The sequence below is a fragment of the Pezoporus occidentalis genome, unplaced genomic scaffold (assembly GCF_034315485.1).
Source record: "Pezoporus occidentalis ecotype Australia unplaced genomic scaffold, CSIRO_AGI_Poc_V1 ctg277, whole genome shotgun sequence".
Taxonomy (NCBI): Eukaryota; Metazoa; Chordata; class Aves; order Psittaciformes; family Psittacidae; genus Pezoporus; species Pezoporus occidentalis.
This window is the reverse complement of record NW_026914686.1, coordinates 393,260-410,495: the sequence shown is the minus strand read 5'-3', so window position 1 is coordinate 410,495 and position 17,236 is coordinate 393,260. Positions and strand designations below refer to the sequence as shown.

General features: G+C 46.6%; 1 protein-coding gene across 4 annotated transcripts in view; it reads right to left on the bottom strand.

Annotated features, from left to right (window-relative positions):
- The window catches only part of MAP3K3 (mitogen-activated protein kinase kinase kinase 3), a 37,815-nt gene that overhangs the window by 119 nt on the left and 20,460 nt on the right, over nucleotides 1–17,236 (bottom strand). For 2 of the 4 annotated variants that reach the window (XM_062625129.1, XM_062625128.1), the window contains exons 8-17: nucleotides 16,767–16,900; nucleotides 16,068–16,141; nucleotides 14,460–14,527; nucleotides 14,154–14,246; nucleotides 13,157–13,348; nucleotides 11,304–11,452; nucleotides 9,415–9,546; nucleotides 8,548–8,677; nucleotides 6,927–7,104; nucleotides 127–4,635 (exon numbers count right to left, since the gene is read on the bottom strand). In XM_062625129.1, the coding sequence (XP_062481113.1) occupies nucleotides 4,407–4,635; nucleotides 6,927–7,104; nucleotides 8,548–8,677; nucleotides 9,415–9,546; nucleotides 11,304–11,452; nucleotides 13,157–13,348; nucleotides 14,154–14,246; nucleotides 14,460–14,527; nucleotides 16,068–16,141; nucleotides 16,767–16,900 (1,379 nt within the window). In that variant the 3' untranslated portion in view covers nucleotides 127–4,406. Of the gene's footprint in view, nucleotides 1–126; nucleotides 4,636–6,926; nucleotides 7,105–8,547; nucleotides 8,678–9,414; nucleotides 9,547–11,303; nucleotides 11,453–13,156; nucleotides 13,349–14,153; nucleotides 14,247–14,459; nucleotides 14,528–16,067; nucleotides 16,142–16,766; nucleotides 16,901–17,236 lie in introns of those variants that run through there. The other 2 variants (XR_009966042.1, XM_062625132.1) reach the window with 2 other exon arrangements.

Sequence of the window (17,236 nt, the reverse complement as noted above, 5' to 3'; positions counted from 1 at the left end):
ACACCACCTTCCATCAGTTCAGGTCCTTAGTTAGAAGGAAAACAAGTTGTCTTATTAACTTCATCTGAGGCACCACTTGCACAGGAAATAAGAGACACTGCGTGCAAACCACCACTAAACAAAGGCTTTCATATAAATGATAATTTTATTGTAAATAACATGATACATTGGCCTGGCTTTGCACTGCAAGCCCCCGGTCGGTACATATAGATTACTGGTTCAAGGTCTTCTGCACAATCCAGGTTAAAGCAGTTCTCCCTGCTCCACCCTATGTCAGACAGGTAATAAAGTCCCTTTCTCCCTTTCTGGACTGCCCCCAGGCACATTTACCTTTCCTAACTGGGAAATCAGAGCTGCTCAGTGAGATCTGCTCCTGAACAAGGCTGGGGTTTGAAGACCTGAAGCCCAAACACCATTAAACCACAGAGGACAACTATTTTAGGTTGACAATTAAAGACAGACTGAATGCTCCCAGCTCCAAGGGCAGGTACCACAGGGCTGTATCCAAAGAGAGAAAACCTTCCCATGCAGCAGCTATTAACCTAAGCACCAGTCCCTGGGATCTTATTCAGCCTCCTGGATCTGGCCTTTGCCTGCCAGGATCAGCGTGTACAGCAGGGATGGGTGGGTTTATTGAAGATTCCCATGTTATCCTGGCTCTTTGGGCACTTGGGAATCCCATGTGTCACCTGAGCAGGTACCAATCTCCCTCTTGGTCCACTTGTTTTGGTTATTAATGGCAATGGGAGCTGTTTGTTTGGAGCATCAAGTCCTTTGGGAAACTACTCCAAAAATGGGAAAAGAATAATCCAAATTGCTGCCACTAGAATAGGCAAAGGCTGCATTTACTGGAGAACAAGCAAATAACCTGGAATGCTCAGAATCGTCACACCGAGACCAAAATGCCAACAGTTTGTTTCCTAACAACTCGGGGAGAAGCAAATCCCCCATTCCCCCAGGTTCCTTTTTGATGGCAATCTCAGACATCCTCCTGCTCAGTTCCAACTGTCTCAGGATAATGGGACTCCTCCAAGATATTCATCTTCAAGCAGAATATTCCCCATTTCTGCAGCACCTTCCATCCAGGGCTCACTGCTCAATATACCCCTCCCTGGAAGCAACAGCACAAAGCACAGCACGACACCTGGAACAGAATCGACTTGGTTGGAAAAGACCTGTAAGATCATCAAGCCCAGCCTTTACCCCAGCACTGCCAAGGCCTCCATGGCACTAAATGGAAACACCAGCTCAGGGTCAGCCTGGCACTCCCCTAAATGAGGTTGTTCCCAGCTTTTCATCCCATTCTGCCAGGATAAAGAGGTCCGATGCAATTCAATCCAGAGGTGTCATTACATTTATGTCCACTTCAAATGCTTTTGCTGCCTGGGCCATGTGTAAGTGTTGGTCTCAAGCAACGGACTTTGGAGTCCAGATCTTTCCCATCCCCAGGAGGCTGTGAGGAAACAACGGTGGCATTTTGGCTTGGCTTTACCTGTTCTAAACCATCAGCAAATTCTCTGCAAAACCAGCTGCTTTTTTTCCTTTGTAAGTTCATAAAGGAGTCAAAACGTATTTCCCCTCCTCCCCCCCGCCCCGTAACAGTCGCTATATATAAAAATCACCAAATATGATCTTTTACCATATAAATAAACCAAAAAAGTATGAGGCATCACCGTTTACATGATGTAAAAAGAGCTAAAAAAAAGAGCGATAGAAACTACATTCATAAAAGTGCATCTCCAACCATAGAAGTAATGCTTTGGCTTGTTCCTGTGCCGAAGAGATGGCATTGGGTCAGGTGCTGGGATACAGGAAGTCCAAGCTGGCACCCCATGTTCTCTGTCACTGTACAACTGCTATTTGCTTTCATTACTACACACTGGAACACAAGTGTATACGGAGTAGGCACATTTCAGCATAGGTGGTGGGAAGGACCAGATGCTCTGGTGGGGAGAGGACTGAGCCCATCAGCCCAGGATGCTCTTTGCTCTGCTCTGGAACAGCCTTCCATGACGTGTATGAGGTAAAAGCCACAACAGATCCTGAGGATTTAGTTGCTTTGAAACATTAAAAGTGACACCATTTCCTCATGCCCCATTCTCTCACAGAACACAATGTGTGGGACAGCAAGGGAAAGACCATGGAAGAAGGTCTCAATTTGGTGAGGCCGAGCCAAGGGGAGAGAGGAACCTGTGCAGGCAGCATCACTACACTCCTGATCGCTGTTGTACGTCTGCAGGGTGAAGTGGGATGAATTCCAATCTTTGGTATACGTAGGTGCCAGCTGCAAGGCTTGAAGAGCGCTGCCTCCCCTATTCCTGTCATCCAGACTACAGGAATAATCTCATATTCCTCTGCAACACAGGCAGCCATCTATCCCACAGCAAAGTGGTGTAAAAAGCTCCCTGTCACGGAGTAGCAGCGTCGTGCCCTTGCTTCCCTTGGATGTGAGCGACAGTGAAGTGCAGGCTATAAGTCAGCCATGTCTTTTGACAATGTGGAGTCAAGCTCCAGCTTTGGAACAGATGAATAGAAGTGCCCTCACTAGAATTAATAAATTATGGAACAAGAGGTTTCCTAAAAGGCATCCCCCTTAAGTGCCTACAACCTACACAGTGCATCCTTGTAGTAGTGCAGGAGAGCCTCAAAGTGAAAGCAACAACTGAGTACACATTGCTCCGAGTTTGGCACACAAAAACCACTTCAGGTTGTTAAACCTTTTCAGGGAGTTTTGGTTATTTGGCATTTTTAAGGTTCTTTCCTCCCCACCTTTGAATTCAATCCAGTCTTTCTCCTGTGGTCAAGGTTTCATTAAAACTTGCCTTATCTTACTACCAGTATTCACCTATAACCTGTTCATTTTACTGCATTAGGAAAGCAGTTTTCAAGTTTTTATGGGGGAGGAGTGGAGGTTACGTGGAGCCTTAATATGGTTTCCAAACCAAGAGCAGAACCCCTTCAGTGCTGCTCTATAAAGCAGTATTTTTGCTAATACCACATTTCCTTCGTTTCCTTTCACACAGATAACTTCTAATTACTCCAGGAATCCCCAGGAGTGCTGGTCTTTTAGGAATGAAATAAGGATTATTAGTGCCCAAATCAACAGAGTATTGAAGGTCAGTGAGCCACTGGGAACTCCAGAGATTCGGTACCTTTCACTTGGTACCTGTGTGGGTTCTCCAGTTAATTATAGCAATATTCTAGAGTTGCCAATGCTCTCTCCTGTTCACTGTTAGATTTAAAAGCTTCTCGAAATAGGGCTGTAACGTTTTACGGCAATCTTAAAGGAACACTTGCACATCTGTAAAACAAAGCACACACACTGAAGGGTTGAGCTTGATTCTAACTTACTGTGCACAGGTAAACCTAGTGTCCAGCTCCATCTCCTCCCCATAAAAACCTCAAATTTCTATGAGGCCAGGACCTCAAAGAAACAGATAGGCTCTTCCTGAAGTAAATTCCTGGGCACCAGATGAGCTCTCTTTGGTTTAAAGGATGGTAAGAAGCTACCAGCCCAAAAGATAGGTGTGACAGAAAGCTGTTCCACAGAACTCCCTTCCAGAAGGGTTTGTTTGGACCCAGCAGTCCAAGGGAGATGAAGCAGGAGCACAGATTCGTTGGCTCTGAGGACACAAACTGACACTGTCTTAATGCTAGCACAGACTGAGCCTTGGAAATCAAGCTCTGGATTTTCTAACATCAGTGGCAGAGCCCTTATCTCAGGGCCTGGAGTGATTGCATTCTGCTGAAACGTTGCTGATTATCCTGCCATTGAGCTAGAAAGACCGCCCTCACCCCTACCCCCAAATCCATGGTTTCATTATAAAATAACACTATTCACATACTTTTGAATCAGTATTTTCTGAACACCTTCAGATGCTGAATACTTCAGAAGAAAAATAGATCATTATATAGCGAGCGCACGCTCAATGACACATGGCTTTTTGCTGGAGTCATGTCCTAGAGATGCCTCTAAAGCCCTAGCAAGTCTGGAGAACAGTGACCCACACGTAGAGAGCTGGTCTGGATGGCTGTTGCACGTTTCTCTTCTGAAGAGCATAGCTCTTCCAGTTCCCACTTTGGTTCAGCTTTCTTCTCCGTTCAACCAGTGAGACACTTCCCATTCCTGGGCCTGCAGAGAACATGCAGCCAGCTGCAATTTCACATCAAGGTAACTAGGGCAAAAATGCAGCTCTGTTTCGACCGCTGGCAGTAGAACAAACATCAGTCCAGCAAACAAAGGTATCAGGCACAAGAGCAGACCCTAGGTTCCTTGGCATAAACTTCCCCAAAGGACTAGGCCAGCTGAGTTGGCATTTGGAAGATGCAGCACCACAATGGGCAGTTGCAACTAGACCAGACGGGGCATGGAGAGCCCAGCAGGAGCTGCTAGCGAGGGAGGTAATTCAGTACTGGAGCTGTGCAAACTGATGTCTGAGCAGCTCTTCAGCAGAGGGTCTGTGCCTGGCTTCCACAAAGATCTGCTTTAGAAAGTCCCGGCAATGTTCTGATATGTGGGAAGGGAGCTGGGGGTTGGTGGGTTGGGTGGCGATTTTGAAGATGGCTGCCATGGCTTCGTACTCTGCCCAGGGTGGTTTCTCTGTCAGCATTTCCACAACAGTACAGCCCAGGCTCCTGGAAAAGCAGGAAAGGAAAACAAGAAGCAAGGATTGACACACAAGAACACACGGAACAGCTGAGCAGCGAACAGCAAGGTCCAGGTCTGCTCTGAAACCAGCTAGAAGATGGCTTTGTGTTCAACAAACCCCACGTGGGCACAGAGCCAGACCTGCCAAGGTTGCTGCTTTTCTTACTGTCAGCTCAGCAGTGAAGTGCTGAGACAGGGAGGCTGGTTCCTCACTGCACCAAGAACCATTCAGTGCCATCTGTCCAGCTACTTTCAGCTCAAACTCTCCTCTCAGCAAACATCTGCATTAACAACAGAGGACACGAGGTGCACAAGAGATGTCCCTCAAGGTGCTGTTTGACCTCAGTGGTATTTAGGTGTTGCTGCCCCTGGTACTTCTCTAAGGCACTTGGTCTAAGGTAAACCCACACTTTTTAACCAAGCTCCAGTGAATCCCAGCTGGTTGATCCCCAAAAGTCAAATCCCTTTTCAGTGCACAGCCTCAGAATGCCCCAATATCTCTACTTCAGAGGAAACCAACCACCGTAGGCAGTCAAAAAGTAAAGTCTTAACACCTCCAAAGTGGGTAGGCAGCAAGTTAAACCATGGTGGGGCACACGCATTATTATGTTAAGGCAAAACTCCTACAGTTAATGAAGCTCTGCAGGCTACTTCAAGGCAAGGAGTTGATGATGGGGATCGACGCAGCTGAGCCACCTCTCTGAAACAAGTGTGATGCCAATATTCCACAGGGAAGGGTTTCAGGACTAATTGCTTCCTCCAGGCCACAGATTAAGCAAAAGCAGTTAGTGAAGATCTAATACCCAGTCCTTTTTGATCACATCGCTCCACGCAAAAGGCAAAATTGCCTCTTGTACGTTTAAACTAAACCCCCTTTTGAAGTGAAAAGCAAAGCAAAGACGTTTTCAGCTGCAGGCTTGCACCAACTGCCAAGACAAGGAAGGAAAGGAATTAAACCCAGTGAATATGCAAGAAATGATTTCTTGACAAGGTTTAAAATCCAACGTGAACATTTTACACTGGTCTCCAGCCATTTAAGACTTTACTAGAAGAGAGTACAGAAAATGCAAACCATGTGTGCTGAAGTGCTGGGGGCTTGCTCAAAAGCAAGCAGGGATATATTATTGTTTAGACTGATTTATGCCGTTTAAGCAGATCCGGTTTCTTTAAGATACTCAGCGAACGGCAGGAATGTTTTTCATGTCAAGTCACTCCAGCAATAACAAATAGCTCACATATTCTGCTATTTAGGAAAAAGAAAATTGGAGAGGGGCCTGCAGCAGTGGCAGAAAGCCAGAGGCTCAGATCTGTTACGTCTTTGAGCCTCTTGGCCATGCACATCCACCCTGGGACTAATGCTGCACTGGAAACTTCTGACCCCCCTAAAGAACCATTGGGATTGTAGGAACTGGAGCCCAGCCAACAGCAGCGTCTCTTTGATGGGAATGGACCGATGTCAGCACCAAGAGGAAATCCACAACTGCACCAACCCAAGGGGAAAGGCACGTGCTCCATTCTCTCCCCAAGCATCCCATCTGGGAGAGTCTGCAGAACTTAACTCTTTCCATACGAGACACATTTCAGCTCGTTCCACTCCCTGCTTGTACAGGAAACAGCACTGCCCTCACTTTACTGTGCACAGACACACCTTTTGTTGCTGTCATTTAGTTTAGTTTTATCATCTCACCTTTTTAGGGCCTCCAAAACTAACATTTTGACACAGGACATTTGGCCCTCTTCTTTCAACAGAGGCTGTTTCCTGGCTATGCCAATAATAGCATGGCTACAGTTTCCATTCATGCATAGTTCAGATCACCTCTGATCTTGACCTGTATCTTTTGTGTTATTCCAGGTTTGGCCATCTTTCCCCTAAAGCTCAAATTCTCCATTCTGTTCATTTCCAGTGTGTTATAAGCACACCTCTCATTTCATAACCAAATGAATGGATTCTCCCTAACCAACCCTCAGGCTCTCTTACGAGGGATATAAGGAGGAGGGATACCTTGCATCAGTCAGAAAACAGAAAATCAGCTATCAGTTTGAGGGAGGAATGAGTGGAAATCGTCCCTGAGGAACTACAGGAGCAGTTGCATGCTGACACTGCAAAGCACAGCCTGCAGCAGGTCGTGTCTTGAGTTCAAACCAACTCCTCCACTTCGCCTTAAACTTCTGATCCAGGCAGAATCACAAGCTGGATATATGGAGGACAGAATGTGTGTGTCTTATCTCGCTCCAGGAAAGGTGTAATTGATCTATGGACAGAAGGTTCAAGCCTCACCATACGTCAGCTTTTCTCCCATAGCCTTCTCCGCTGATCACCTCCGGGCTCATCCAGTACGGTGTTCCTGTGACAGAGCGGATGCCTGTTCCAGACATACAGATTGTCTGCAGCCGTTTGCTGGCCCCAAAGTCCCCAAGCTTCACATTCCCAGCAGAGTCACGGAGAATATTGGCTCCTGGACAAGAAACAAAGAATGGAGACAGCTGTTTTCATGCAATCCAGCTGCTGGATCCACAGCCAATGGAGCTGACACCCAACCCAGAAATACCATACTCATGGTATGGCTTTTTCCCTATTATGCCTCAGGTGAGCTGCTAAGCATCACTGCTGTAATGCAGGCTGCAGACAAGCCAACTGCTAATGGCTGTAAATGGGAAAAACTGCAGGGGAAAAACACAAGGAAATGAAGGGGGAAGGGAAATCAGAGCTGAGTCAGCACCATCATTGTTACACTGCCTGTAAACAGCTCAGCCTATGCAGGGCCCCCAGGCCAATGGCTGGATAGCACATAGCTGTGTAGGAAATACTTTCCTTGGGATGCTGCTTTGGTGAGTACAATCACTGCTTTCTGGTCAGCTGGGTAACAGATGCAGCTAATGAAAACACTCTGAACTCCTACAATAAACAAGTCAACCTCCACTCCTGGGTCAGAGGTTCTGAACATGAAGCACCAGGATAAAAAGCAAACTTAAAGAGTGTAGCTTGCTTAGCTGCCCAGAGAAGCTGTGGCTGCTCCGTCCCTGGCAGTGTTCAAGGCCACGTTGGACACAGGGGGTTGGAGCAAGCTGGGCTAGTGGAAGGTGTCCCTGCCTGTGGCACAGGGTTGGAACTGGATGAGCTTTAAGGCCCCCTCCAACCCAAACCAGTCTGGGATTCTGTGATATGTGGACATAAACTAAGCCTTAGACACCAAACCCAATGCTTCCTTCAAAGGCACAATAAGATAAAGAACCCTGTGTTGCCATTATATGGTGTGAGCCTATGTGAAATCCTTCTGCCCTGAAAGAAAATGCACTTCTGCTGGGAGATAGTTTCATCACTTCACTTCCCCACTGGAAGAGCTGAATTCAGTGGTGTACAAGGTGTTATTCAAGAATCAGCATCATCTTTTCCCTTTGCCAGCCCAGAGAGCATGTAATGAAGGCAGGAACAACCCTCCTGGTTCCTCTAGAGCACAGAAGAACTTGTGTGGTGTCTGCCACATCTGTTGCCATTAACTCTTAAGGAGACTGGCTGCCTCCATGGGGTTATACTGGGAAGAGGGTGATTAAGGACTAATCACAGCGGCTCTACATGGAAAACTGGAGGTTTCTTACACAGATGAGGCAGGATACTCACAAGAGCCAGATGTAAGCAGGATTGTCAAGGACAGGCACAGAGTCCTGATGGCAATTGGTATGCCTGCCACCTGAGAAACAGGACTTTGGCTCTCAGGTCCTGGAGAGAACAGCCCAACTTCCCTTACCCAGCCTAGGACATCAGGTTCCTTAAGCTGTGCACATGAACACAAGACCACAATGGGACAAACTGAGCAAAGCCATGTTCAGGAGCCCCGACACTTCTGTTTCCAGAGTTCCTTTAGCACGTGGGACAGACATCAATCATCAGCTGCTCTCACCTTTTATGTCCCTGTGCACAATCATGTTGCTGTGAAGGTACGAGACTCCCTCGAGAATCTGGCGAGTGTATTTTCGGGTTACGTTTTCCGTGAGAGCACCATAAGCCTTCAGCTGGTCCTTCACTGACCCCTGCACCAAAAGCAAACAGGAAGGGTTGGTGAAGAAATGCCAAACCACACACCTTGCAGTCTCCATTCAATTCCCATGAGCGGTAAGTGGGTTATACACACAACTGTCTCCTAAAGCCTTTCTAAGAGGCTCTTAGAGCATTTTGCCCTAAGAAGCTCCTTTTAAGAAAAGCAAGGACATGCTTTATGGCAAAAACAGCTTAAGGAGGTTCTGGTTCCTCCACTCTTGAGCTGTGCTGGTACAACTGCTTGTGAAGACAAGCAATAAAATAGATTAGCAGACTGGTCCAGATCAAAACCCTCCCTTTCGCAGGGTCGCTTTTAGCCTCATTTGCTGTACTATATGAGACTGCTCATTCATTGAGCCTCGTTTACAAGTTGGCCCAAGTCCTTTGAAGTACTTTGGTAGAACAAATTTAGACTGAAGAAAAGAACTGCCTTTAGTGACTAATGAAGAGAGCTGCTGAGGCGCTGGCACAGGGTGCCCAGAGAAGTTGTGGCTGCCCCAGCCCTGGCAGTGTTCTAGGCCAGGTTGAATGGGGCTTGGAGCAAGCTGCTCTAGTGGAAGGTGTCCCTTCCAAGCCAAACCATTCTGTGATTCTATGATTATAACCCAGCATGAGAAAGTGGGACAACTAAGAGGGTATTAGGTGGATTACATAGAGTGATCACACCAACTAATAAACCCACTTGTCTGACTGTATGATCTGTGACTGCACTGCTTGTGTCAGCTCTTACCCCTGGCATGTACTCCATGAAGATGGTTAAGGTCTTCTCTGCTCGATCCCGTAAGCAACCGTAATACTGAACAATGCGCTCGTGCTGGAGGTTCTTCAGCAGCTGAATTTCACACTCCAGGGCACTCACTTCCTATGGATGTTGAAGGAGAAAATGAGGTTCTGGCCCCAGAAATATTCCATCCTCATAAATGCGTCCAAGTCACTGACAATATGAGACCACCACTACACTGAAGAAGTCTAATCCATGGCACTGGTTCACCTACTTCTTGGAACAGGCAAACATTACTGATGTTTCACATTAATCCTTACTGTGTAATAAGCAGGTAAGTATTGGAGCAGAAGCCTTGACAGAACATGGGTCCACCATCCAGAAATGGATTTAGCACCAGAAAAAGCTGTTTCTCGTCTTGATTCTGTAGCTGAATGGTTTTAGCCAAGTTGTTTGGAAGCATTCTTCATGAGCACCACAGCTACAACCTTCCTTCTCACCCCCAAGCTGAGGACACCGAGTGTTAATTTCCATTATGCAGAAGCACTGAACACACAGTTACAGCATTGCCTGGAACCCTTCTGTAGGAACCTCAACCCAAGCAAGGGAGACAGCAAGACTACAGGTGCTAAGAGCTCCTACACAGTCCTGTTCTGATTCCAGCTGATGGTTTTACTTGAATCAACTCAGAAACAGCTTCCTCTCTTACTTCACACAATCTGCAGCTATCGCATATGATCCAGATTCTTTGGTTTATTATTGCCACAGAAAACAGGGTATCACAGCACACAGGCTATCCAACAATTCCAGACTGAAGCAGAGATGTTTGTTGCCCAGGAAAAGTATCAGGTTCTTCAAGAATGCAGGGAATGAACAGGATGACTAAAGATATCAGAGCATGCAGATATATGGGAAAAAGAATGATGGTTTCCCCAAAATTAATCCCAGTTCCCTCTCTCCACTCCTGCTACTGGAAGGTGCCAGGTTCACTTCTCTCCCTTTGGGAGAGGATGCAGCTCCTCTCCTCAAGAGCAAGGACCTGGCTGCTGCAGAGATATGTGGAATCTGAGGAAGTTGCTTAATTGGGCAAACTGATAGTTTAAGGATTGGAGCTGCAGTGAACATTCCAGGCTGTTCTTCTCTGGCTCAGTTACTGTCTGGTTTACAACAGAGACAGTTGTAGGAACTAAGTTAGGACTTGGCACTGGTATCTCATCTAAAATCAAGATAATTCAGTCTTCATGGATCAGTTATTCCAGCTCAAAGTGAATTTGTTCAACACTGGGAAATTGGCACATTGTTAAAATACTAACAAAGAACTTAACAGCCATTCCAGCTGCGTTCATTGTGCAGGGACCTGGGTGCTAACCTGTAATTTAAGGTGCCCCTTCCCATCTCCACTGTTTCCAATGTGTTGTCATATTCCTGTTCTTGATGTACTGACACCACAGCTCAGTTTGTTTTGAGGACAGGAAGAATTCAGAAGAGGAAGCAAGTAAATAATACACTTGATACAGGGCCTACCATATAAGCTCAGAAAGTGGATTTTCCAAGTGCATGCAGTCTTTTTTTTTTGTTTAGAACCAAATAAAAGTCCTATTTTTTCCTGGGGTTAGTTTCATTCACATCCATGCCTAACCAGGAACACAGGGCAGTCTAGTATTCCTCAAGTAACCTGGCAACAAACCAAAAAGCTGAGAAAGGAGAGCCAAAAACGAAGCCAGAAAATGGATTTTAGTTCCAGGCTGAAGTTAATCTTACAGAATAATGACTCCTATTCCTCTCCACATGACTTGAAACCCCAGGATAAACTAAGGAAGGTGCCAGCTTTGGAGGACAGACAGATCCAGGCACTTGAGAAGATCTTACAGGGTTTTAGAAGCTGTGATGAGAATTACCTTGCTTGTTTCAGGACTCTCTGGATCAAACTGGACCTGCTTAGCTGCAAGCTCTCTGCCCGTATCCACATCATAGCACAGATACACACGACCAAAGGCACCTTGGCCCAGCAGTTTCCCTCGTCGCCAGTTTATTGGAGCACTCGGAGCTGAAAGAGAACAGCAATCATTTCTCTTTTCATTTGATCATTTCAAGATAATGGAGAGCTCTTCAAAGATCAATCTCCATCATGCTGAGATTGGAAAAGGTATTTTGCAGTGGGAAGGGTTTCACTGCAAGGCTATCTCTGCAGCAGAAGAATTAGAAGTCATAATTCCCTACTAGAGAGTGATAGGGTAGGAGCCATAACGTAAGCACAGTGCAGATATCTTCTTTATCTGCTGAACAATCAGACTTTAACAAATATATATCTGAGGACCAGCTAAAACAGCCGTCTCCAATAGCCCAGCAGGATATTACATCAGAGGGAATGCTGAGTTCTCATTGTTCTACTGCACCGCACAAGCAGTGGTCTCCTGACCCAGAGATTAACACCTCAGGACAGGTTTTCAGACTGCGCTTAACACCAAAGCATACCCTGCAAAGACCAGTACTTTGATAAGACACCACCAGCCTTGTGCAGTGCAATGCAGCCAATGATGAGGAGTCTAACAAGAAACTCTAAAAACGAAGACAGGAACAAGCCATCTGGACAGTGTGAAGATACAGAAGAGCTGAAAGATGAGCTCTGCCGTATCTAATGTAGTCAGATTTCCTGCCAATCAGTGTTTTATGGTGTTACCTACTCTGCTGCATTAATGCCTTCATTTTGATCCTTTAGTTTGTGTACAGGATAGCTGAAGTTCATCAGAAATCATTCATTGTCTTATTTTTTATTAACAATGTAAATTTTCCCGACAAAACGACCCAGGGATGACATCAACACAGAAGTAAACCTTTCTACTAAGGAGCACATGAAAGATAGAAAGGCTTTAACAAATGGGTCTCAAAACACAGCCATGGAATTATAGAGACTGGATTGAGAGGAGCCCTGAGGAGAAGGACTTGGTGGTGCTGGTCAATGAGAAGCTCCCCATGACCCAGCTTCAGTGTGCGCTTGAGCGCAGAACCGCCCCCGTGTACTGGGCTGCACCCCCAGAGCGTGAGCAGCAGCTCAGGGAGGGGATCCTGCCCCTCTGCTGCACTCTGGGGACACCCCCGTGCAGTCCTGATCCAGCTCTGGGGCAGCAGCACAAGAGGAACGTGGAGCTGCTGGAGCGAGTGCAGAGGAGGCCATGGAGGTGCTGCGAGGGCTGGAGCAGCTCTGCTCTGGAGCCAGGCTGAGAGAGCTGGGCTGGGGCAGCCTGGAGAAGAGAAGGCTCCTGAAGAGGAGACCTCAGAGCAGCTCCAGTGCCTAAAGGGGCTGCAGGAAAGCTGGAGAGAGGCTTTGGACAAGGGCCTGTAGGGACAGGCCAAGGGGAATGGCTTTAACCTGCCAGAGGGGAGACTGAGATGAGCTCTTAGGCAGAAGCTCTTCCCTGTGAGGGTGCTGAGGCGCTGGCACAGGGTGCCCAGAGAAGCTGTGGCTGCCCCATCCCTGGGAGTGCTCAAGGCCAGGTTGGACACAGGGGCTTGGAGCAAGCTGCTCCAGTGGAAGGGGTCCCTGCCTGTGGCAGGGGTTGGAGCTGGGTGAGCTTTAAGGTCTCTTCCAGCTGAAAGCATTCTGGGATTCTATGATTCTATGTGGTTTTGAATGCCTTGTTAAAATCAGCTATGGTTATGTATTGGGTCTGGAGTTCATCTCTAGAAGTCCTTCTTGCCTCTAACCCCAGGAGGCCTTTCCCCCGTTACCACCAGGATGACTCCTACTTACATTTGGTGGGAATGTTCCTCTCCTGCACACCAAGGGCATTTTCACTGTCGGCGCTCCGCAGGCGGCCCCGGGGGTCCAGGTACTGCAATGCCAGGCCTAGGTTTTCCCCATTGGTGCTTAAGGAACGACTTGAAGGCACCAAGGTGAAGAGATTCCCTTGGTGACGCCGTATCCGGGGAAATGTCCTGCGACCTGAGGACAGAAAGGACCATTTTTAGGTAACACGCTTCCAAGTGGAAAGAAGTGCTCTGGAGGTCGAGCACTGTAGAGAAGGGAGAGAAAGAACATATTCTGCTCTGTTCCCATTGAGTAGAATCTACTGCGAAGCAGAGAAGATGCAAAAATATAACCGCTCAGGGCTGATGCTGCTTGAGTTCAGTACAGCTTTGGATCATTCCCAAAGCAGAAGGCAGAGAAAACTCCCCTCAGATCTAAAGTTGCCTTCCAAAGTAAGAATCTATACAGGCTACCACCCAAGCTCCAAAGCCTGTTAACAGCTACACAGACAGAATGACTTTCTAGATACCATGCATGAACTTTCATTATGCAAATCAAATACAGGGAAAAAACTTGCAGCTCTTGGTTGAGAAATTCATTTGCATAAAGCCATCTGACGAGCAGGGATGTGATTCTTTAAGTCACTGGTATATTTGTAAGACCCTGAAGCAAGTTTGTATTGTGAATTAGCAAAGCAAAATGAACCCCTGAGGTAGGAACCCACTACATATGACCAAGGTTAATAACTACGTCCATTGCTCAACCCTCACTGGTCAGCCAGGATACCCCCAGAAGGACAAACTAAGCACAGAATTACAAACAGGCATCATGGCTTGCTACGAGGATGTGGCAACATGCACGGCAGCATTAACTCTAGCACTAACTGCAAGGACCAGGGCACTTCCAGACTCTTCAACTCAGAGTTCCACTTGCCCCTAGAGGTTGCCATTGCCTCACGTTCTTGTTCAAGCCTGGAACTGAAGGTCTGGAAACAACTCACCATCGCTGTAGTCTTTGTGCTGCATGGAGACGTTGTAGCGCCGGGGATAGGTCCCACCTTTCCCTGCTTTGTCATAGATCTGATTCTCACGGTCTGGAAGGAGATGTAAAGAGAGGAGTGAGGCTTCTTCATAAAGTCTATGTTCTAATGACACAATTTTGCTGTAAGAGCAGGATCCTTTTAGGAAGAGGAAATAAACTTCACAACTTTGCAATCAACATATCCCCAGGTCTTCTATTTATACAATCCCAGCAAGCATGGAGGGGAGCCAGCATGTCTGGATCTTTACACTGGACACCGACATACCTGAGAACTCCTGTCTATTATCAGGAAAGCTTTGTGCCCTGGACATCCGTGACTTCCGAAAAGAAGGACTATTGAAGAAAGAAAGCAAGAGTAAGATTTACAATCCACTCGAGTAAAACTTACGTGGACTTTAAATACAAGCTAATATATCTGCACACCAGTAACAGTGAGCTGCAAATCCATGTCCTTGCAATGACTGCACACTACACCTGCAGAGCTAAGCCAGGCTTAGCCCCAGACAACCAGACCATCTTTCCAACACGGACAGCTATTTCTGTTCAGTTTGTGACATTTATTCAGCTGCTCCCCAGTCTGTGGTATAAGAGCAAGTGCTTCCTTTAGACACATGATGTGGAAGGTTAAAAGCAAGGCTAAGAGGAGGAGCAGAACAGGGTATCATCCTCACATTGCTCACAGGGCAGTAGAGAATGGGGACTACTGTCCCCAGTGATTTACCATGAGGGTGAGCTCCTCTCCTGAAAACCTCAGTGCATTTTCCTCTCTACTCGCAGCTGATGGCAGACACTGCTTATAACCCTCCCATTTCTCTGCAGTAAGCAGGACTCCTCAAGCAGTCCTAGTCTGGTCCCCCTTGTTTGGCAGAAGGTTGTTACCATCTCTTAAGAGATCACACAAACTCCATCACTGCCAAAGCCATGTTATTTCACTTCTATTTTTGTTAACTAGTGGAAACGGAGTAAGCCTGATACAGCTTTCAGACTCCCAAGTGAGACTCCTTTCCTCCTACACAAAGAACAGCAGCTTCCCCTAATGATGCCCACTCCTATAACAACCAACTAGGAAGGCTTTCTCCCCCCAGCACTCCTCCACTCAGGGCAGGAAAAGAGGAGAGAAGGACAGGTAACAAATTAGCAATGCCCTCCCCAAATGAATGTGTTCGTATTCACAGGTTAACTGTAAGCGCTTCCTTGTGCCTCCACAAACTGGAGGAAGTGAAGAGCTACAAACCCAAACCTCCAGCGCTGGACAAAAAAGCCTACACAGGAATCAGCTTGGAGGAACCTTAAAAACATGCTGAAGCCCAATGTTACAGGTGCTGGGAAGCCACAGCTGCTATTCAAGTTAATAGAATCTACAACTGCCCATAACACCTCAACACCAATGGCAAAGAAAGGGAAGAAAAAGATCTAGAGCATCAGACTACGACAAACTCTTCATCCAAGGAAAAGCCCCTTTCTTTACCTTTGGTATTAATATTCTACCTTGCAGCACACAGAGATCTTACTCTAACGGTGTATTTCTGTAACCTTAGAGTAGTTGTTTCTTTTCTCCTTTTAAATGAGCAAGTAGAGCCTTGTCTAAAGGAGATTTAAAGATGCTGCAGCCAGATGTAGGCATGCTTCAGAACTCTGTATCTGTAACACAGAGCTAATGAAGCACCAGTTGGTTGGTGTCTGGTTTTGCCAGACAATAAACCAGTCTTATGATACAATTTGTTCTCTTCAAGAAATATATTGGGATATAGGTAGGAAATAAGTTCCTATTTCCCTCCAAGCAAATGTATGAGCTGGAAAACAGACTTTTGCAGAAGTACAACTGGCATTTTGATTTCAGCATGTAAGTTCCTAACAGCTTGTACATTTGTACCTGTCTGCTGACCTGTCCAAGGACTGGCAGCTTCCTGATACTGAGTTTTCAGCGCTGCTTAAAGGGTCCAGCATCTGCAACACAGAAGAAATCACATGGTAACATCAGTTCAATCTAATGCCTAAGAGGCTGTGCAGGAGGATCAGAGCCCACTACTGCTTGCTTAGAGATGTCCAGATAAAGAGGGGAGTCTAAAGCTATTTAGAATCTACATTTATCCTCCCACAGAAATTAAGGACATATCAAATTTGAGACATTGCTTTAGGTGTCGAAGTTCAAGTCAGCCTTGGGCTGTGTTTTGATCCCAACTGAATTCAGGAACAGAATCTCTGCTGCTGCTGCATTGCTGCGTCCACCTGCACATCGCCCTTTGGCCTTACTTCCTACTCTTTGAATAGAGAAAGCCGTTTCAAATGCAGGAGGGTCAAACAAACCTGAGTGCACATGTGTGACACCCACCAAAAGTGCTCATTCAGAGGTGAACAGACAATGCCTGATTCACAAGGCAACTCCTGGCACTGCAACAAAGGCTTTGAACCTGTACATCTACAAACGAGTCTGAAGCACAGTTTAAATGAACAGAGCAGTTACTACTAGGTGCTAATGCAACTACAGCTAGTGAATATTATGAAGTGGGAGGGCCCAGAGAGTTCCTTAACTGGTGGACTTAGTTTTTTCCCCCCTAATGCTCATACTTACACACTGCTCACTGGTTTCTGGGATGAATTCTCCTTCACTGTTTATGCTGGTGTAGGAACCCTGCCGAGCAATGCGCTGCTGCCTCTCTGGAACGTACCCAGGAGGTGGTGAACTTCGGCCTGTGTTCTGGGAACCTGGGCCGGAAAGAAGCACAGTTTGGGTATGAATGCTGCTTGAAAGGAGACTGCACGTGCATGTACACAGAATCCAACGCCTCACCTCTAACACGAGACCTCTATGACCACAGCAACTCTGTAGTGAACCTTAACACTACAGTCTGGATAGAAATGGAACCAGGAGGTGCCATGCAAGAAAGGAGATTGTTCCATAAGCACCTGTACTGTCATTTTAGATACTACATAGCATTATTGAAGACCCTAACACAGCACTCACCTATTTCTACTCAATCCTGCTCAACCTTCTGAGTTTCAGTATCTAAGGGGGGAAGAGGACTCCAGGAATCCCTGGCT